Source organism: Drosophila rhopaloa, unplaced genomic scaffold (assembly GCF_018152115.1).
Source record: "Drosophila rhopaloa isolate 14029-0021.01 unplaced genomic scaffold, ASM1815211v1 contig_163, whole genome shotgun sequence".
In the NCBI taxonomy this organism is placed as follows: domain Eukaryota; kingdom Metazoa; phylum Arthropoda; class Insecta; order Diptera; family Drosophilidae; genus Drosophila; species Drosophila rhopaloa.
Genome location: NW_025335043.1, coordinates 14,035,005 through 14,058,310, shown reverse-complemented (window position 1 = coordinate 14,058,310; position 23,306 = coordinate 14,035,005). Strand labels below are relative to the sequence as shown.

Here is a 23,306-nt window from a genome sequence, read left to right as displayed (position 1 = left end):
CGGATTTTGTGTCACTTTTCTGCAAAGCCATTTTTCGAAAATTTGGAAAGGGGTAACATCGTAAAAAATGATAAGATATCGACCAAAAATTACAAACTATGTTTTAAATGCAGATTTTTAGGGAATTAAACCACAAGCATTTAGAGGTATACCACTTTAAAATTGGAATTCTGTGAGAAATGTTTTGGTCTCTAAAGTGCAGGTTTTATGTCACTTTTTTGCAAAGCTGTTTTTCCAAAATTTGGAAAGGGGTAACATCGTAAAAATGGCAATATATCGACCAAAAATTTCAAACCAAGTTTAAAATGCAGATTTTTAGGGAATTAAGCCACAAGCATTTAGAGGTATACCACTTTAAAATCGGATTTCTGTGAGAAAAGTTATGGTCTTAAAAGTGCGGATTTTGTATCACTTTTCTGCAAAGCCGTTTTTCCAAAATTTGGAAAGGGGTAACATCGTAAAAAATGGCAATATATCGACCAAAAATTACAAACCAAGTTTTGAATGCAGATTTTTAGGGAATTATACCACAAGCATTTAGAGGTATACCACTTTAAAATCGGATTTCTGTGAGAAAAGTTATGGTCTTAAAAGTGCGGATTTTGTATCACTTTTTTGCAAAGCCGATTTTCGAAAATTTGGAAAGGGGTAACATCGTAAAAAATGGCAATATATCGACCAAAAATTACAAACCAAGTTTTGAATGCAGATTTTTAGGGAATTATACCACAAGCATTTAGAGGTATACCACTTTAAAATCGGATTTCTGTGAGAAAAGTTATGGTCTTAAAAGTGCGGATTTTGTATCACTTTTCTGCAAAGCCGTTTTTCCAAAATTTGGAAAGGGGTAACATCGTAAAAAATGATTAAATATCGACCAAAAATTACAAACCAAGTTTTGAATGCAGATTTTTAGGGAATAAAACCACAAGCATTTAAAGGTATAACACTTCGAAATCGGATTTCTTTGAGCAAAGTTATCTGCAGTGCAGGTTTTAGGTTCCACCATAAAAAAGACAGAAAATCGGCAAAAAGTCGAATAAACATTTATTTCAATAGAAAAAGAAATTTAATCTCTTACCAACAGAAATGTTTTATAAATAGCTCTTAAATAATAGTTAGACTAGACCTAATTCATTTTATTTGGTATCTGAAGATGCGCTTAGCACTTAAACAACTAGGTGAAGTTGAAACTTAATCAAGTATATCACTTATCAAGAGGGGTTACAAAATGTTCAAGGCTGCTTCCAGGTGATCCTTATTGTTAAGTAATACCCATTATTTTCCAGCAGAGCGAAGCCTCGGCAAAAGGGGCTCTCGATTTACGTGGACAACGCTGGCGGGAAAATATTGGAAACAGCGATGAACAATTTGTTGCATTAATTGGTCTGTACAACGTAGTTAAATATTAGTGGGTAGTTGGATAATTTACAGGGCTGAAAATGGGGATGTGAGGAGGTCTCACAGCCAGAGGGCGTCGATTGCGTCTTCCACATCCTCGTCCGCAGGACTCGGCGGCTGCTCACTGACCAAGACAGCCTTGGCCTTGACCTCATCGGAGCTGCTGAGGAGGACCATTAGAAGGACACTGCTGCGTCTGTTGATGGGGGTCTTGCTTAGTTCTATATCCTGATCGGGGGACTTATCAGTATCCCTAGCCTTTTGGTTCCGCAGCTTTCTCAGCCAATCCGTGGTGGGCCAGATGCACTTGCTGCCACTCCCACTGCGCCGTCTGCGATGTGGCCTGGGTATTGTGCCCTCCTTCTGGCCCAGCTTCTCCACCAGGCTGATGTCGTTGGGAGCGGCTGCATGGATGACATCGGGACATCCATCAACTTCAGTCGCTGCCAGTGCCATCGACGCAGTTGCTCCGCCAACAGCCCGGCCGCTGCTCTCGTGCTACACATTTGTCACTTGGGTCGTCAGCCCGAGATCGATGGCCATGCTCTTGCTAACGGCATCCGTGTGGAGCAGTCGCTGCCTCCCATAGCCGCCCAACCCGCCGCTTCCCCCACCCTCCGCCCATCGCCGTCGTGCTGCGAAAGGGGTAGCCACTTGTCCAGCCAACGAGGCCGGAAGAGCAGCGCGAACGTGCTCCGGAACTGGCGACTCATCGAGCAGTACAGGATGAAGTTAATGCTCGAATTAATAAGCGCCAAGATGTCCATAAGGTCACCTGAAAAGGAGGAATTGAAATGCAATTAATGGGCTGGGCTCAAGCCAACTTCAAGGTCAACTTTTGTAACTACATACATACACAAAAAAAATTAGGCCTCATTCGTTTTTAAGGAACGTTAAAATAGGTCAACAAGTTTAGCTAAAGCTTTAGGTTTTTTTAATAATATTATTTAAATATCAGTATTTAATATTTTAAATTGGCTTAAAATTTTACAAACAAATATTAATAAATGTATTATTTTTTTAATCAAATTAAAAAATGTTAAACCCCAGCGAAATTTACGACTAATATTTTTCCAAAGTGTAGTCGTTAAACAAAATGAATACTTCTAGAACATGTCAAGGCCAGACGCAGAACATTGAAGCCTCAAATTTGTGGTGCAATTATGGTAGTCAACGGTGCGTATGATTGATGGCTGTGCCAAAGCTGGGCCCACCAAATATCCAGCCATAAATTCAGTCAATTATCATACCCAATAAAGCAATTACGGGTCGCAGACAGAAGAAGGAGTAGGGTTTCTAATCCTGAAATACTCACTCAGTTTTAGGTAGCACTGCAAGAAGAAGGCATCGCCGAGTAGGACATTCAGCAGGCCCATAATGCCCTGCGGAAACTCAGTGACCAGGAAGAGCAGCAGGACAGCCAACAGCATCCTGGTGGTGCGATCCGTCTGCTTCTCCTTCTCCAGCAACTTGCAACTCTTGGGTTGCGTTGGGGTCACCACTTTGCCATTGACAATAGGCTGCATATCGCTGGCCGCATGACAGGCCAGGATTTTCCGCCTTCTCTTGGCCTCCAAAAGTGCGCCAATCAGTCGCACGGATAATATGGTCAGTGCAAAGCAGGGTATCAACTTGATCAGCACACTGTATATCAGGAAGGTGGCATTCCTGAACTGGCGATCGTGCAGCGCCAATGCACTGTGATACAACTTGTAGACAGTCACATTTCGCTCACCCACCGCCGAGGAAGTGGTTATGCTCGTACTTAAAGTTGTAAGAGGTATCACTGTGGTCAGGCCAAGTAAACTAACTGCCGTTCCATTCCCCGAACCACTTGGTATCGCCCAAGAAATATCTGGCGTAGTGCTGGACATCACCTGCATGGTCACATCCTCCTCGCGATTGTAGTCCAGGATGTACTGACTCAGGGGCACGGAACCGATCGTCTTGCCATGGGCATCCAAGGTTTCCAGGAACTTGGCAATGGCCGTGACCAAGTAGAGCCAAGGTGACACCACCAGGACGCAGACCACATAAGATGTGGCTATGGTAATCAGGGTAGTCCGCATTCCACACCAGATCCGATTCCTCTGCGGATAACTGACGGCTATGTAGCGCCAAACAGCGAGGGTCACTGTCAGCCAAATGGAGATGGTGTGCAGCACTTGGGGAAACACCGAGTGGAACTTGATGAAGCAGGCCCAGCTGTAGCTCAGCTGCTCCTCCCGCGGCAATCGGGCACTCAGGATGTAGTCGTGCACCGTGTAGGGTATGTACTCCAGCATCACAGCCAGATCGGCCACCGCCAAACCAGTCAATATGGCATTCGTGGGGGATCGCATCTCCCTTCGCGTCAGCACAATGATGTTTAAGGTATTCGCAATGGTTCCCAGGATACACACAATCAGCGAGAAGTAACCGTGGAAGTATTTGTAGCTGTTGGGAGAATGGTGAGAAAAGTAACAGGGAAAAATATTAAACATTTAAAATTAAGGATCAAGTATAGTTTACTGTATGGTGTAATTCTTAGAACAAACATTATTCTTAAACTTTATTTTAAAATTAAGATATACTATACAAAGAAATGAGTAATATCTTTGAGCAGACCACATAAAAGTATATTTTTTACCAAATTTATTGCCCTAAAGCTACAAATCGCAAAGTACAAGCAGTTATGATTAGGACATTTCAATTTTTGTACACATTTTGTCCGCCCTATTGCACATTGTAAATCTATTGAAATTCGGATAGCAGCGGCAGTCTTCGAATTAAGTCATCCATGCAAATTGTTCATTCAAAAAGAAGGAATGAAATTAAAGATAAATAAAGCTTACTTCAGACAAAACTTTTTTGCTGAATTTATATTGGAAAGCCAAACAATTTCCACACCAAAAATATTTTTATCTTTTTTTCTGTTGAATCTTCTTTAAAAAAACATTGTGGGAAACCATTAATTTCGTCAATCTCCTCTCTGCGCCGAATATAAAAAGGACCTTTTTCCCAGTATTTATTAAGCCTAAAGTAAAATGCTGCCTGCCTGCACGGATTAGATGCACTTGGTTAGCCTTTTGCCACCTTGGCCGTAGGCAATTACACACATGATTTCATTATGTGCGCCCCGACTGGCAAATCATTATGCAAATTACATTTAAAAAAGTAATTAATATGCAGACATCCCCGGGGCGTATACTTACTTTGTGTGAAAATCATCGATGCCGGTGCCGCAATAATGCGGCTGCGACATGTTCGTGACCATGCTTTCAATGATGAGGTGGTCAGATGGTCGGATGGTAGTCGGTGTTGGTGGAAAGTCCTGGCAGAGGACTCCGTTTGATTGACCGCGGTGTCCGGCTGCCAACTCACTGCCCCACGCTGCTCCTCGCTCGACTCATTAAAATTCCCTTTTTTCGGAAATTCCAATAATTAAATATGCAAGCTGCGTGGCGAAAATGTTACCTGCAAATAAACAAAGGCGTTAGTTGAATGAATTTGTCGATGTGGTTTTAAATTGAAAGGTGAATTTAAGCTTTCACATTCCCAAAAGACCAAAGCATTGCATGCCACATGCAAAAAGGAAAATGTATTGAAGATCCAAGTTCAGGGCAGGTCAAAAGTATGATTCCAAATGAATCAACAAAGAAATGTCATTACCATTTGCCCAAAATGGTCAGAAAACAAGGCCAGGACTTGTAATCAATATTGCGCATACGACCAGTGGGCCAGCAAAAGCAGAAGCAGAAGACTTCAGCAATTTGTGGGCAAATGATGAAACAGGCTGTTGCCCCACATTGTACACTTGCATAAAATTGGACCACATATCGAGACATTACATTACTCATGCTTTTTCCAACTTTAGGTCGAAATAAAAAATATTTTCAGTGTGACTTTGCCGAGTAAAACCACTCAAGGTCCCACATACACATTCCTCGTTGACGTAATTCCATTAGACAAATGAGGAAATATGGAGAATGCTGGGATTCAAAAGGAATTCGACTTCACTTTTGCTCTTTGCCCAACCGCAGTTGCAGCTGCATTGTGCCAGTAACATTTAATTAAAAGTAACTTTCTTATTGCCAGCCAAGTGACAACTTTCCGGAGTGTTCAGCATTCTATCCGGCAATAAATCTGGACATTAAAAATTGGCCCAAATGTTTTGTCAGCCTTGAAGTGATAATAAAATCTTCAATTTGTATTCATGTTTGTCCTATTTTGTTTGTGATTTCATGCTCAAAATCTGGATTTTGGTTTTGTAGGCCGGCTTAACTTCCATTACAGTGATTAAGACTTTTTGGCTAGGCTACTTGGCCCAAAATGGGCTTATACCTTCCCAGGGTTTAATGCTGACTGGCCAAAAAAGTTGTAAGCATAAGCTTTTTTGTTTATTTGTGCCTAAGTAATTATAAATGGTATATTCGACCATGAAATAGATAATTAATCGTTCTCATGAATATTTTGTTTGTGTAACGCCATGACTGCCTTTAAGGCAGCCTCCAATGTTAATGCTAATTTGAACATGTGGACAAGGCTTATAATTGAATTGGATTCCGTTGCAAGATTTCGTCGAAGGCCGGCACAAAATTACAATGCAAACACGCAGTAGTAAAGCAATAAACAAATGCCCCACTGTCTCATTTGGTCGCCACTAATGTAACTAATACGCACCGTATGCCGCACATTACAGAAGTTTTCGGGGATTCCAGTGGGCTGAATTGTACAGGGGGTTGGGCTACCCAGTGTCAAGTGCCTGCTGACCGAAGGACTAAGGCCGTTAAAGTTGCGGCCGGTCACGTAAATGCGAGGACTTGTTGACTATGACAGAAACAGCGAATATCTTAGGGGTTTTTTTTTGTTTGGGGCTGGAGGCCCCAAGCTCAAGTGCCTGGCAATGGCAGCTGACAGGCTGATAAAAGGAGGTGGCTTAAGGAGGTCAAAGGACCTCAGACAAGGAACAACACTTGCCGCTTAATAGACAACACCGCACAACAAAACATCCATTAAAACGATCTAATGAAGCCATCGCCAGCTGCATTATTAATGCCACCCCACCAGCCGGCATAATGGAATCACATAATCATCTCCCTTCACCGCCCCATTTTAATTACCGCACCACGCCCCCCTTGACAGTTGTCCAACTGCAAATGTCCACACAAAATGGAAGTTTGATTGTGGTTTCTCCATTAGCCAAACACGGTGTTGTAATGACCGCATCCGATTATCTGACAATGGAATCGGTTATCGGGTGGTAATGTGTTCAAAGTAGAATCGGTTTATGAATAGCTTAAAGAGTTAAAGTATATGGAACCATTTTGTATAAATGTTATACAATAGAACTTGATTAATACCAATTTAATAAAGTGTCAATTCTGTTCTTTAGGACATTAATAATAATGATTTTAATAAAGGTTTTTTTTGCCAACTAATTGTTAAATTCTAGAACTACTATTAGCCCAGAAATGGTTTATGGCAATCATTTTTTTTTCCTATTAATCGTTGTTTAAATAAAACGTAGTACATAATATGTTTAAAATTAAATTTTAAAAATATAAATAATTTTTAAAATATACAAAGAATGATAAAATTATTTTCTACACCATACAAAGCCATTCTGAACCCATGCAGTAGTTTTCTTTTTTATGTACCCAATGTGCTGGGCACAAGGCATTTCAGCCCAAATACAATTACATCTTTGGCCTGTCCTCAAGGCATGACCACACAAGCGAACAGAACACTGAATCTCTGTGTTTTCCTTTTGGCTTTGGGCCATATAATGAGCATGAAAATGTAGTACTGTATGTAGACTCAGACCCCTGGTCGAAAGCCATGTGAGCTGGCTCATTTCGCTGGCCGGAAATACTTCGCCAGGATGGAGAGCCCAGGAGAGCCCTTCATGTGCGGTTTGGAACCGCTGTGAATTTATGAAACGAAAAGCTCTGGCACACATTTTCAGCATTCCCGGGCAATCACTGGGGATGAGAGTGGAAAATTATGCCAAAAGGTAACAACAGCCACGTGCAGCTGACCGGGTTCTCTTAAAGTTGATGTATTTTTCGGTGGCCGGAAATCCGGTTTTGAAGCTCACACGCACACGCTTCAAACATTTGAGTTTGTACTTAGCGTTAACCTCCCACTCACCCCCCCTGTCTGGAAAAAAGGAAAAAAAAAATATGGTAGGATGGAGCAATAACAAAACCGGAAGCCATCGTCAAGGACGATAAAGTGGCGAGGGCAGCAACAGCAACTCGCATATAATTGAACACTTGTCATGGGCTCACTCGGCGTATGAGCAATATTCCGAAACAGGCAATTAAAAACATGTACACCTACAAAAAATGTTCTCTAAAATGTTTTTCGATTTCATTAAAACACTTCCGCATTTTTTTTTGCATTAATATAGTATTTATATTTTGAATAGCCGATCTTAACATTGTTTGCATGTTTTTGAGTTAATTTTTTAAGTTCTAAAGTAATTTTTTTTACTGTGTTTTCGGTAACAGAGTATGCCTGCAGTGGAATTTTTCCCATTTTTTTCCAGCCATCAAAACACAATCAAAACCAAAATCAAATATGACTTGCGGTTTATGCCAGAACAAAACAGAGAAAAAACTGCAGGAAAATTATTCTGCTGCCAATTTCTTCATGTTTGGGATGTGGCTGGAGGGCGATTTCCCAATTCTTCATTCTTCATTTTCCACTTGCCACTTTCACATTTCAGTCTCCACATCCGCTTGGCAATTTCGTTTCGACCTCTGCATGTGGAAATTTCTTGGCTTCTCTGGCTGCCTAATTGCTGTGGCTTGTTGCAGAAATTTCCCACTTCGGCATTATTTTTGTACGATTTTTCTGTTAACTTCCTTGGCATTTTGTTGTTTTGCTTGTTTTTGGCACTTCGTCGAACAATCCCTCCCAAAAGTGTTTACCACAGTTCCCTCCTGTTGAACTTTGTGCTGTTGAAGGTCTCCAGTTATGTTGGCAATTTTTCCTGCCAGAAATTGTAGGCTGCTCAAGTTCCTGCTTTTGAGGAATTAATATCTCCATTATTGAGCCCTCTTCAATTACCCGGATATTCCTTGGAAAGTTTGATGGATAGCTGTCGCTCATTGATTTGGGTCTCTTGGAGACTTCAGATAAGATTGAAGGGCATTAGGAAACGTCTTTTTGCTGGCACATATGCTTATTAGTTGCCCGTGGCACCACTTTCCCATTCTGGAGACTCTTAAAAGCTTTTTGTATTGCTACATCTTCAATTTGTTTCGTTTTTTTATGTTGAGTTTTTTTTTTGTGATCGAACGATTTGACTCCTACGCTTTTTTAGCATGTTTGCCATGTCACTTAGTGCACTTAATGTTTTCAGGCCCCAAGGAAAATTTGTTATTGTATAAAATAAGGTAGTTATAAAAATTTAATTTAAAAATTTAATCAAAAGTGGTTTTGAAAATGAAAAAAAATTAAAATCGACATGTTTCAAATTATTGATATTTCTACGTAAAACACCTACAATTTAGTAAAAAGCGAAGTTTTAAGAAGACCTGTTTTCCACGATATTTTTTCCTGAGTTCAAACGTACCAATTATTTGTTCTCGCCTGGCTTGGCATTGTGTCCGTGGGTATTTGCTCATTGATTTCACGCTGGCTTTATCGAAACCGAAACCCCAGGCTGACTCAGTCTATATATAGTATATATATGTGTGTGCTTTCGTGGGTGGAAAGTGTCAACATGGCGAGTGTCAACGCTTTTGCCGGCGCCTCGCTCAAATATTTGCCGAGTTAAGGCGCCCCGAAAGTCTGCGCCCAAACATGAGCGCATTTCGTAATTAAGCATTCACAAAACGCTTTGGCTCAGCGGGAGTCAAACTAGGGGCAGTTGCGGGGGGGTGGTTCCGGAGGGGGTGGCCAAGGGATCGTCCACAAACACGTCAACGGCTGGCCGACACTTGACAATCATGCAGCCACAGCGAAAAACAGAGGGTCCTACTGCATATTTTAAGGACCCAATCCGAAAAACCCATTTTGACTCAACAGTCACGTGTGGTGCTGCCAGTTCAGAAATTTTCTTTTTTAAATTGGTTGGTTTTAAAAGAAATAAATTGGACAATTTTATTCTGCAATATTTTTAGAAATAGTAATAAAGAAATTAAAATATCAACTGTAAACTAAGGTTTATTTAATATAAATTTTGGAACAATGTAAAAAAAATATGTGGTACCAAACTCAAATAGGGGTTAAATGTATATAAAATATACATACATTTTAAATGTATGGTCTTTGTCTCTAGTAAAATTAGCATATTTTGTTAAAACATTATTTTTATTGTATTTACCCAACTAAAAGTTATTCATTGGGCCACCATTATTTTCAAAGTTATATAAATAGTTGCCAGCACAGGACCCTAATCGAAGGTGTCCTCTGCCATCCTTCCCTCAGGTCAAAATAATTACCGGTCTGTTTAGGCCACAACCACTCGAGTTTGCAGTCAACTTTCCCGGCCATTGTTCTGTGTTATTTTGCACTGATTAGTTTCCTGTGCATTATTCCACCATTCTCCATTTCAGGTATTTTAGGTTAATTAAAAGTGTTGACAATGGCAGCTTCATCACATAATTGCTTTTGGCTGGATCTCAATTATTTAGTTTAATTGAAGTGAGGTTTTTAAATGTCAAGTGGGGGTAGTTTTTATATGTGTCGCATAAAATTATTATGGCCTATTTCGGGGGTCGTAAATTACATTTATTGATGGGAAGTGCCTACTAAAACCCAAATTGAATGTGAATATTTGATTGATAAACTATTGATGTGTACTTAGAATAAAACCACTCAATTAATATTTCAATCTGCGTTAATTGAAACTGCAGTGGTTATGCATATGTGTGCCAAGTGTCACGCCATTTACTTCGATTATATCACCATTATCCCCGCCTCCTGCGAAAGCTTCCAATCGGAGGCATATGGCATAATATGCTGGCTCAGCAATTCATTTCAATTTAGCAGCTCTGTCGTGTGTGTGTGTGTGTGTGAGCTGGCACTTTCCCATTTTAATTTGTTTGCTCATGGCCCACGGAATACGATACGATACTAATCTGCCCGGCTTATCGGACTTGTTTATTGTTGTAGTCTAGGCCATCGGTGGTTTATTGCTTATCGACATGTTTATTACAGTGAAATTCTACCTGGCATCGGCAATCGGCAGTTGATTAGCAGCATAAGCCAGGGCTCTTCAGCGATTATTCTCTTTGTCTGCCGCTCTATAAAATATCAATAAATTATGACACTTATATGGGGCAAACGAGAGAGAGAGTCGCACAGCGATAAATAGAATTTTTCGCACCTCATTGTTATGAATGAACTGCTGACAATGGGTTTATTTCTAGAAAACATTTGGCCAATGTAGCCGGTTTATTGACTTACTGCACATGCCAAATATGACAAAGCAGAATCCCCTAGATCCAATTAAATTCTATTATTAATTTTAGGAGGGGCTTAATTGTGTGATTTTACACATTTTTAATTAGCTAATTTAAGCTAATTTCAATTGGTTTTTGTGTCGCTTTTAATTCCTTTTTAAATAAACTAATTTACGTTTTATCAAAATTTAAAATTAATTGGATTCAGATTATTAGCAGCATTAATTAAAGCATATGCAGATTAAAAAAACCATTGGATTTAGCATATTTTCAGCCTTAATTATGTTGAAAACGTTCAAAGTCTTTAAATAATTTTATTCAGCAATTTGTTTAACTAGCTTACACATTCGTAATTAATCTAATTTTATTAGGACTTACCCATCAAAAGCTAACTCAATGCGAATTTTAATTGGCTATAAATTCGTTTGCTTAACGAACTGATAAATGAACTGCACAAATTGTAATGTTATTTATTTTTTTCAAATTTAATGGCCAAAAGGAATATACAGACTTGATAAAATCCCTAAATCTTTGAACGTGTTTTTCACACTTTCATTATAGTGAATGTATTTGAAAACTATAAGCATTTTTAATTATCCTAATTTTATGACGAACCATAAAAGTTGAAACTAATTTCGCACTTTATTGGCTAATAATTGTTCCACTTCATTTGCGGCCATTAAAATTTTGCGGCTAATCCAATGGCAAGTATGGGGTCTGCAGTAAAAGTTAATTTCATTTTTGAAAAGCAATCAACTTCCGCTTTTCCACAGCAGCTGCTTCGCCTATAAATTGAATTTTATACGGACTGGAAGACAAAACCACGTCGGCTAAGAATTTATAGCATTTGGACGGTGGATAGTAGTTCTATTCCCTAGCATCAGCCATCTTATCGACAGCGGAAACTCTTCTGTTCAGTTTATATTTTCCGCTTCCAATGCTAGCTGTCAAGCAAGGAAAATAATATCCGTTGCTGCCATATAAACCTAACAAGCAAACCAAATTTCACCAAAAAGAAAAAGAAGAGAAAGGGGAAATTTAAGTGCAAGGATACTTTTCAGAGGGAAACTTATTTTCCAAACAACATCTCCTGTTGCATGTTTAGACCGAATTCGACACTAACAAAAATCTTAATTCAACAAAGTTTCTTTAAAACCTTAAAATCCCTTTTCAAACAAAATTTGTTGGTAATGTTTTTATAATTTTTGTATCACAAGAAACTTATTTCCTAGATATTTTAATTTAAGCGAATTTCTCTTTTAAATGAAGCCAGTTTAATAATTGGATCATTATTGTTATGGAAGATACAATTTGTTGTGACAGAAAATGTAAATTTCTAAATCTAAATCGAAATCTGTTTCGGAGTGTATAATCTGAACAATGCTACCATTGATACAAATCCCTGGCACTTGTGGTGAGCACGTCCTCATGTATCCATGGCCACGAATTTCGATGGCGAGGACATGACAGGCATTCCCCAAAAAAAAAAAAGACCAAAAGGAACGGAAAGAAGGAAAAACTCGGGCAAAGTCTGCTCAATATTATTTTTCAATTTATTATCAAGTACCTGCTGGTGCCGCTGCTGGTTCGCGGTTCGACGGTTTTTATTTCCCCAAATTTTCTTTCTATTAAAGCGCCATCAATTCAGCGGACAAGCCGTCAGCGAACAACATTTAGTGTGCGTCGAAGGGAAAAAAACATAATGGCGTTAACTGAATTTCCAAACGCCTTTCGGGCGCGACTAGACGACCGAAAAAAAAATGGCCAGAAAAAAGTACCATCCATTTTTCATAGTCAAACATTTTAACTGCTATGTCATAATAAAATTAAATGACTTGCCCGCGACCAGCTGGCCATGGCCAATTGTTTGCTATGTCCCTGGGTAAAATGTTGCTGATATTGCCAAATTAATGCATAAATTTTGCAGCATTTGAACTGGAGTTGCTACACATTTAAGAGCAATTGATATAGTAGCAAGCCATTTAAATTTAAAGAACTTTAAGCCCAACTGTCTGCTGTGTGTGGAATGTTTCCCAGGCATTTTTCATTAATATGCCTAAAAAGTTTCTCAGCAGAAATGTAGAACTCGCAATTAAAAAGTCCTGTCCCAAAACTTTTTTGCCCTACCTTTTGCCGGAGAATCCTTGGGCCTCCGGCCGTTCAATACTTTTCGGAATAATATTTCCCCATGAGTTCTGTCTGTCCGGATAACTTTTCATTCTGGCATCAGGCCCTCGGGGTAAGTCATAATGCCCCAGTTCACCTTCACCTGCGCCCTCGCCCTCGCCCTCGCCTTTGCCAGGTCCTGATCCCATCATCAGAGTAGGGGCATTACGACCCAAGCCATGCTCCATTTAACTCCGAGCCACTGCCGTGCCGTACATACTAATACACACTAATCAATGTGTGTGTGGGAGGCTGTGGGTGTCCTTCGCCCGCAGGATAATGTTAATTTTGTACTGCATACCTGCCGGCTGATAGCCTCCGTCTTCGCGTTTCAGCGCGTGTGTGCGAATAATATTCATTAGAAAATTACACAAATTTTTTACGTTAACGCATTTATATTTGGGACACAACAAGCACACTGAGACAATAACCTACATTAACCCCCGTTCAAAGTAGGACTTAAGTTCGATACAGACACCCAGTTTTAAGTCTATCCCTTCGTTTATCCTAAAAACCAAAAAAGGCCATAATTATTATTTACCAGTTCTATAAACCAATTTAATGATTTAAGTTTTAATATTATAAAATATTTACATTCAAAATAACATTTACATTCAAAATATTTTGTCAGTTAAAAATGAAAAAGGACTTAATAGTATTTAACCAAACACTTAATTCCCAAAATGCCAAAAATGTTGTTTTAAAATGGTCTATCTAAAAACCATTTTTTTTAATTATTAATTAAATAATAATATTTATAATATTTTTCTCTGTGTAACCAACACCTAACCTTGAGCCCTATTTATGTTTATTTACATTTGCCACCAGTCCCCACCGTTTTTGCCTATTTAAAACAAATTTAAAATGGTATTCTCACATGATGCGTGTGATGGCAACATGTTTGGCGTATTTTATGGCCGGTTTTTATATTCCCAGTGAATAGGGGTACGCGTCACGGCCAGAGTACGCAGCATAAATTGCATTTTTGTTAGTTTTTTTCCCAGGGAGACACGCACTCGCATAAAGCGATTTCGTGGGAGGACGACGTTATTGGAATTAACCGGGTTTTTTTTTTTGAGGGGACGTCTGCCGCCCATTCTCATTTCTTAACATTTCCCCCGGCAGCTACCTCTCGCTGACTTTATATTGCTCATACGCACTGTTACCCAGGATCCAACACACACACACACACACCTACCAGTGAACATACTGCAATTAAGTTTTCTCCCCAGGGCTGTTGGAGGTGTTGGTCCGCTCTTGAGGTCTCAGCATTTTATGGGGAAGGCTTTTGTAATTTCTATGGCTCCCTTTATGTGCAACAGAACTACATAGCTTTTACATTTACGAAGGGCTGATTGGAGCTTGATTAGATACAGGTGGGTAAATTGGAAGTGCTTCAGTTCCATCATGAATGAAAAAGATAGCCAAAAGAGATGAACATTTTATGGGGAAAAGCTTCGGAAAAAAAAATTTGAAATGAACTATAAATTAATAAATAGGAAACTAATTTATTGCCAGTGAAAAGACTCTAATAAGTTTGGATTTATTTAGTGATAATGTGATTAATAAATAATGGTTATAAATGATTTCATTATTGGTTGCCTGTACCCTAAATCAACATTTCATTACTAATACTTTTTTAAAACTATACAAAAACCATTTTATTCCTTTAACAACAATTTTGTTTGGCAAGGTAACAAACGCTTGAAATAGCTATCCCACTTACAATCTTATCGTCCCTTTGAAAATGCATATTCAGGAGGGGATTTCAAAAGCGAGTCCCGGAACGTACACAGCTCGTGGTCTCCAAACCAAAGGTAACAAATTTCAAGGATTGGACAAAAAGGAGGCGAACAAAAGGCAGCTACAAAACGCTCGGTTACCTTGGAGTGACAATCGAGCTGAGCTGCCCAAAAAGGACTCTACTCGACTACAACTAAACCGAACTGAACCGAATGCCCAGTGGCTCGGAATTTTTCCACTACCTTTCTATTTGCTTTCCCCATTTTAGTCCATTTCCACTTTTCCGGTCGGACACTTGAATTGTTTCGGGGGCTTTTACTTTTGCCTTTGCCACCTACTGACTACGTTAAGTCATAATCAAAGCAAGTGTTTTAATTAAATTAAAGCTGCACGAAAAAATTTAAGACTTGTCACAAAATCTTTTGAGGAAGCTTGAACAAAAAAAATTGGGTCAAGTATCTTTAGGCGACTTGAGAAAATTACAGTGACCCGAGTAGTTTTCTTGAATAAAAATGAATGTGGAATGCTGAATAAAAGTGGCATTTGCTGCATTGTGAGAGATTTGCTGTAAGACAAGGCCAAGTGGCCTGTAACGCACTTGAGGGTCCTCGAGACTTGCACACACTCAGCACCACCTCCTTTCCAGCACCCCTGAGAATTCGTTTTCCACGGCGACTTTTCCGGCGGGCAGCGGGGAAATCTCAGACTGAGTGGCTGCCGGAGAAGTCGAATGGCAAAGTGTTTTTTTTTTTTTTCGGACATGTTACATTTTAAGAAACCCAAAGCTTAAGAGAACCTGAACAGGAAAAACTCTTGGCAGCAGCATCTGAGAACCCAAGGAAAGTACTCGCCACTAAGTGAATGCCAGTGACTGTCAGCTCACGCAGCCACGCCCACCGCCCCAAACTTGGGCCATTGACATGCATTTTCGAGGTGCACAGGTTGTAAGTCGCCATTCCGGCCATTATTCTCCATCCGGGGCTTGTTTCTCAGGTGGTTTTAATAAATTGCCAGGCCTCCAGAAAGAGCAACAAAAATATTTTACACCAAGAACAATGTCTTACAACCAAGCCTCTTTTGTTTTAGAAAGACTTTAAATAAATATAAAATATTTATTATAAACTTTTCCTAAGATTTTGAAGGGAGCCATAAGCTTTATTTTTCATTTTGTGATCTAGGACTTTTTCATATGGCTTCAAAATTCAGGAAATGCATAATTATAACCACCAGACCTTATTTAATTTTATGTTTACAACTCTTTACTGCTAATAAATCATAAAACATTATTCTTAAAGGTAGAATGAATCGTGCTAATATTGACAACAAAAATATATAGATTGTTTATTCAATGACTTGCAAAAATACAGCATTTTTTTGTAACGTGTAGGGGTCTCTGGTTTTCGTAGCATGACTAACAGAATGATTTGTTGGCCCAGGTGAATTGCTGGCCAAGAGAAGTTGGTCTAATGCCATTACCTCAGTGCAATTGAATCGTTTGAATCGATCGATTACATTGCCAAAGCAAAGGTGCGGGCATACGATGAATAAATGAATGAATTAGGCGTGTTGCTGTAGAGTGTAGGATGTGGTTGGCCAAGTGCCCCTGATGACTGACAATGACATGCGGGTTCCGGCCATCAAATTTGGCCAGAAGGTGCTCTCCTAAATGGCCCACAGAAGTGCAAGTCACTCCTCGTTAGAACACACACGAGTGGCCTGAAACAGATGTGGCAAAGTTAGGATATTCCTTGCAAAAGTCTCAGATTAAAATCTCTTTTGAGCCACTTACAATCTGTCGAAGTTTATGTTATTGCACGTAGAAAAACATAGCGTTATACGATTGTATTAGTGATAGTTAGAAATATTTCACAATTTCGTTTAAGAGTCCCAACTATTATTTTTGTGGCATACAGAAAGCGGACATTATTAAGTTTATTTCTCCTTGTGCATCCTTAATTAAGCCGGTGATATTTAAAGTCTGTCGTAGACCAGCATGCTGCAAAAATAGCAGCAGGCAAGTGCTCATTGGTCGAAAGGAAAAACCTTAGATCTTTTGTGAAGCGAAGACCTCACGTTCCATGCCTGGCTGCTTGCGAAATGTCAACAGCAGGTAATTCGTTCTTAGTGCTTCCTGTTTATGCCGCAAAAGTATTCTGGGCAACCCATTCGTCGTCCTTTTGCCGAACGAAAAACCCCCGAACTTTTTACGGAAAGTTTCGACTGACTGTACCATCTGTCCCTGCCGGCAGCTTCTTGATGCCCTGTCTTGATGCAATTTCCATTTCTTTTGTTGCAAAAAGAATCTGGAGCTGAGAAATTGGACAGTGGGAATGATATGTGATAAGCATATGTAAATTAGAGACCTGGCTGAAAATCCCATTTGTATTGTGGCAGGAGCTTAGGGCTCTGCTTTTGTAAGATAGAACGTGTGTGTGTGTGAGTGACAGGACAAGAAACTCATAACTCAGGGAAAGTGCTCTTTAAGAGCTGCCCACAAAAGTGGACATAAACATAAAGGAATAACGCTGAATCGTAACTTTTCCGCTGTGGCTGCCTGATAACTGTTTCTGATTCTATATTGACAGCTATCAGGCAAACAAAAAACCAAGAATGCAGAAGAAAAAAAAAGAAGAGAAATAATGAAAGCCATCTCCGATACGACTTCCACTTATGCTCAACGCTATGCTTCATGGGGCATGAGCAACAGTTTGTCTGGCCATCAGACATGCACCCCCACACCGCGCTCCTTTTATAATCTTTTAAGGTCCGCTGTCTGTCGCGTCTTTTGTCTATTCGCCGTTGCTTTTCCCTCAGCCATTGGCTTTGTTTATTTCTAGAAGCATGTCCAAGTCCCTTGCCCCCAAACAAAGCACTTGAGCTTAAAGACCCTGGCCAACTCAGAAATAGTTATTTTCTTGGCCCAGGCGCCATCAGAATAATTGCATTCGATCTGTCTTGGTGGCGGCTTTAAGCTGCCACACTTACAATCATTTGTGTTTAGATAGCAATGATTCTCTGCCAATTTCCCATTTATTCATTCACGAATTTGCGGGGACACTGAACAGTAATACAAAATGAGCAAGAGTCAAATGGAAATATTCAGTGTCCTTTAGAGTATCCTGCAATATACGTAATAGTTTCTATTCATTCTACAGTTTAGTGGCACTTATGATAGATTATAAATGTCTTTATTTGTTACAATATTTTGTAAACAAATTTTTAGCTGCCGTCATTTATAAACTTTATTATGGAAGAAATATAAGAAATATATCAAAAAGTAGGACTGCAACTATTTGCATTCTATAAAAATTATAGGGTGTCAAAAAAGATTGCTTAAAGATACGTTACTAACGCATCACCCATCTCAGTTGTTAAAAATTTGTAGAACAGCAAAATAAAAGTCTGTTGCAAGAGTTTATCCACTAATGGGTCTTCTCTGCATGAGATTTTACTATCATTCGTTATTTCCTCCTTTTAAGCACTCATGCGATGCGACATCCTTGCTTTGCCAGATGCATTTAATTTAATTAAACAAGTTCCCCGAGGGCTGCATAATTCACACTGACTTTTTGGTAGAATGCATCGGCATAAATAACATTTAAATGCAATCATCATTTATGGCTGAGATTTGCAGTGCTGCACTGACAGATGGCAAGATGCGCTTGATATGCGCTTTCCGCACGACACCACTGCGTATGCGTAATATTTGCCCAGATTTATGCAATGCTATTTTCCGACTGAAGAAGACGAAGGGGAAGGAAGTGATATAAATACGAGATATGGTCATGGACCGCTCATGCATGGCATGTGTGGAAACTTTTGCGAATGCGATGGGGCCTCTGGTTTTGACCTTGCTTCTAGCGTTGCATGAAAATATTACGCATCATATAAGCAAAGTGCACTGATATAAGTACCCGCCCACAGTTCAGCAACCGATTCTCGAGGCTCTGTACTTGTAATATGAATTATTGATCCATTTAAGGGCCTTTTCCCATTTTCCCTTTTAGTTCGCCATCACGTGCCTAGATAGCAGATTAATGAGCTGCCTGCCTGCCGGTCGTCTTATTTTTATCGGACTTTGGGCAGACAGACTCCCCAAAGAAATGAGCATAAATCTTTTGACCCGCTCGCATTTGAATTTATTTATATTTCACAAATAAACTTAATGGGCAGGCGGGCAAAAACTTTTGGGATGCTTAAACTTTATAACAGGCTGTAAAATGTCCTCACTTCCTTTATCAAAGAAGTTGACAATTTCTGCCAGGCACACACATGTGGCTCAACTGCTCAACTTTCCAAACCTTCACGTCGCTTATTTGGGTTAAACAAAAGGAATTATTATTATTATTATAAGGAATTATGGTTCTACGCTCTGGTGCCTGGGACTTATAAGCCCACGGCCCATGTGGCGTATACGTAATGCATTAAAGTTAAATGCCACTTACGACCTGAAGGAAAATAAATAACATGGAAAAGTTTAAGAAACAAGCTGGGAACTAATTAGTTGCATGCTCTGCGCATTGAATGTTTTTGCATATAATGGAAATTAATTTTAACTGGAAAGGTGTTTTTTGGTGATGGTCATAAAAAAAAGTTGACGAAACAAAAAAAATGACATTTCAAATTGTACTTTCTTTTTGTAATATTATTTTTATTATTTAATAATTGCTGAGGTCTATGAAATCGTAACTTTCTAAACGAAACTGCTTTAATACAGTCATTAATTTATCGATTAATTATGAATACCAATGCAAGTGCCCTATTTTAAGTAATTAATTATACAAACCTATGGATTTTCCCACATAGCAGATAAGTAAATAATTAAAGGCAACACACAACCCTTAAGGTCACCAAAACTACTCAAAAAAGCTTAAGAAAGAAAGGAATTCTGAACTAATTAATTAAATGCCCGACGAATTAAATGTTTCTGCATTCTTTTGTATACTAAACTCCGGCAATTAATTTAAATGATACTCAAAACCAAGGGCCCGCCGACTATGTAACCGAAGTTTGTCTTGGCCAAAAGCCGCAGGCCATCGGTTTGAGCCATTGGCACGTGCCCGTCTTGAGTCGTCTTTTGGCCTGGCCAAAACTAAGCCACAATGGACAATTACTGTCTCATCTGGGCGGACTACGACTTGGAATCTGGCTGTGGCAGCTGGCAGAAAAATTAATTAGCTGCCCAACTTAACCGAAACCGAAAAGTTCAGGTCTCCGAACAATGGACTCGGCGGAATTTGGAATTGGAATAGGGATTGGGACTTGGACTCCGATTTGGATTGGGATTGGGATTGAAGTGCATGGCAACCGACTCGACTCTTGACATTGACATTCCGTGATGGGCATGTCTGCTATTTGGATACGCAATTTACGGCCTTCTGCTTTGGCTAAATGTGTCAACAGTTCGACGGCAATTAAAGCCAGCGGGCAAGTGCATAAATTGAGTCGCATTATGGCCTCGGCAGCTGCGAAAATTTCGCACATGCGGCTAATTGCTGCGAGCTGTTAACCCTCTGAGGCGTCCATAAATTGAAAGTTTTATGCATTGTGTCTCTTATTGACATGACTGGTTTGTTTTGCGAAAGGCTTGCGCCGCAATTTCCTTGAGGGAAATTAGAAAACTTTGTGCTATCTGGACCGCCGTTCGGTGGTTTTTTGTTTGCTACTTTTCTGGACTGTGCAAATATTTTCGCAAGCCATCCTTTTGTCCATTGTTGTGCCACCGGCCTTTCTTCTCTAGTTGACTTTTATTTATTGTGGGCCATAAAAAAAAACAACAGGCAGCGCGCAAAGTTGAAAGAAACCCAAAAGGAATCTAGCACAGAATGCAAAACAATTTTTGTATACATTTGTTTGAGGTTTACTTTTTATGTTTGCTTCCCTTCACGGTTGTTTGTTTTTCCCGTTTTCCTCCCTGAAATTTTAAATTTTATGCTCACAACACTTTTTACGACTTTGCCGCATTTGTACAAACAATGTTTGTTGTCTCATTCCATATTGTTTATTTGTTCATTGACAACTTGCGGACACACATATATTCGTATTTCATGTCCCTTGAACATAAACTTCTCAGGTTTTTCTTGGTCCTAGCCAAAGTGCTCCCAAGTCGCCGTTTGAGTCTGAATTGCACTTTTGTGGCCGCATTGATCATAAAAAGTGTTTGATAAATTTATGGCCAAATGAGAGGCTATAAGTTAGCCAAAAAATGCAGATGAGAGAATAATTCTAGAAAAGTTGAAAGTCACTTTTATGAGTATTACAAAGTCTGCATAAATTTAATTAATTGCTAAAGTTTTTGTAAGCAAAGAAAAAGGCTAAGATTCGTTGCAAAATATTTTTTAATAGATGGAGAATACACTGCGATTTGTAATTTGATTTTTTTAATTCGACATTAGCGGGACAACGTACAAAATATTTTTTCGTTTAAAAAAATATCTGAATTGTACACTTCAAATAAAAGTTTTATGAAAATAGTGTTTTGAAAATACTAATTAAATTTTAAAGTGATTAAAAGTAATTAAAAGAATGAAGTATTTATTTATCAAAATGACAAGATTTTAATAATCTTAAATCTTAAGGATCTCAATGTTTTTCTGTATACACTAAGCCAAGCCAAAATACCTATAATTATTGCTTGTGTAAAGTTTCTTTAAGAAATCATATTTTATTTCTAACTGAAAGTCCAGCAAACTCATTTAAAACGAATTTAAATTCCCATTGAGCATCCTTTCTTAATCTTTTGGGCATCGTTTTCTTGGTTTTGTATCCACTTATTACTGGGCTACCTACATCAATCAAATGGTACACACCCAGAAGATTACGCTGAATACAATTTGCAGGACATTAGGCACAATGTCCCCATGGATGTGGCGGCCATTATGCTAATCAGATAAACCTTTTTCGGACATAAATGAAATATAAGTTGGGCGAAATAGCAGATGCCCAGATACCAAATGCGAATGAAATGACCAAAAGTTCAGTGACCAGCGGATGAAAATCGGAAAGTCAACTTACACAATTTTGAAAACGATTAAAACCGATATTTTGGGGAATATTCACTGCACCGCATTCAACCGAAAGTAATTATGATTTTTCATCAAGAAGCACATATTTTCCGACGTTTGGCGAGAATTTCGTTAACCGGGAAATTTCCGAGACACGTGCGTGCGGCACCGCTATGGAAAACCAACTGAAAAACTGTGGAAAACTCGAGCGGCAGCTGCTCGCGATTTTCCGAGCTCTCGGGAAAGCGACGGTCGGCTTTTCCTGCGCGCCTGTCGAAAGTGTTGCCAGCTTTTTGGCGTCGACGCCGGCAGCGACAGCGGCCGATCAGCTGTTCGGAAAAGCCAGGGAAACCCAGGGGAAAATGCGTTCCACCAGAAGCAACTGGTGCAGCTGGTGGAAAAACAGAATCCACTTGCCACCCTCAGGCGGCAACAGCTGGTCGACTTGTTGAAGTTGCAGCTTCTGTGCAAAACAGAGAGTCGAAAAGTAATTTTCCTCAAAACAGAGAGAGGAAAAACACAATTTTACTTTTCTGCCTTTGCAGAAGTTTATGTCTTTTCCCCATTGCCTTTACTTTTTTTCTGTGGATCCCATTTGAATTGTTCTTATGAATGAAAAGGTTTTCATTCGAGTTTCAGCCCGCCAAAAATGTATTCATGCCAAAAACTTTTTCCTGGCCAAATTTATGGAACATCAGCTAGTCCATGTGTCAGTTAACCCTTTTTCGGGAACTTGGCGTATGGGTAATAAATCATGAAATGAAATGATAAACTACGCCTCCCACATTTCCGCCTCCAATTTTCCAACTAGAACAGCCTTTTAATAGACCGGGTTGCGAATGTGTTTAAAATCCCCTTCGAGTGCTCGTAAAACGTTCGTTTATCTTATTTGGGACTGGTATTTATTTACTTTTTTATTCTATTTTGCGCATTTCCCAACTGCTTCATGTTAGATTTATGAGCGGATCTATTTGGCGAAATTTATGTTTGCATTTCAATTTACTTCCTTCATGTTACTCCCTGTGAGTTTCTCGTTTTTTAACAACATATGTTGATTAACGTCAGCCATTTATGACATGGTTTCTCTTGCTTTTTTGTGGGATTTTCTTTAATAGAATTGGTTGTTAAATACAGTCATGTAAAGAAAGGAATATAAAACACCAGATTTAAAAAGAATAAAAATGTCTTTAAGAAAATGTACATGTATCAAAATAAATCGAATCAAACTAATTATGAAAATGTGGTGCTGTAAAGTATATAAGCTGGGATTTTAAATTCTACCAGCACATTTTTCGCGCTTTCCTTAATATATTCTTACCATGTTTGGCTTCAAATTGAAAAGAATTCTGATTGACGCGCCCCCGAGGGCGGCATAAACTTCCCGCCGAAAAGAAAACACAGATTTCCCTTTTCCAAATCATCCTTCTATTTATGTCACATTTCGAACAGGATTCTGCCGTTTTCAGCTCAGAACCCAAAGAGGAGCAGAGCAGCAGGCCAAAGGCGAGGATCTCAATTATGAGGGCCTAAGTGCCGTTAAAACCAAATCAATAATTTTCCTTTTCCCCATCGTGCGGAATGCGGAACGTCGACA

The 23,306-nt window shown here is 39.3% G+C and overlaps 1 protein-coding gene across 1 annotated transcript; it reads right to left on the bottom strand.

The window, feature by feature from the left end:
- Window positions 1-1,072: 1,072 nt before the first annotated feature.
- Window positions 1,073-21,872, bottom strand: LOC108042767 (sex peptide receptor). The gene is given in 5 exon segments (XM_044458025.1): window positions 1,073-2,018; window positions 2,021-2,176; window positions 2,717-3,837; window positions 4,596-4,857; window positions 21,723-21,872. Coding segments are annotated over 4 exon segments (1,896 nt in total). The 5' UTR covers window positions 4,658-4,857; window positions 21,723-21,872; the 3' UTR covers window positions 1,073-1,461.
- Between the last annotated feature and the right edge of the window lie 1,434 nt (window positions 21,873-23,306).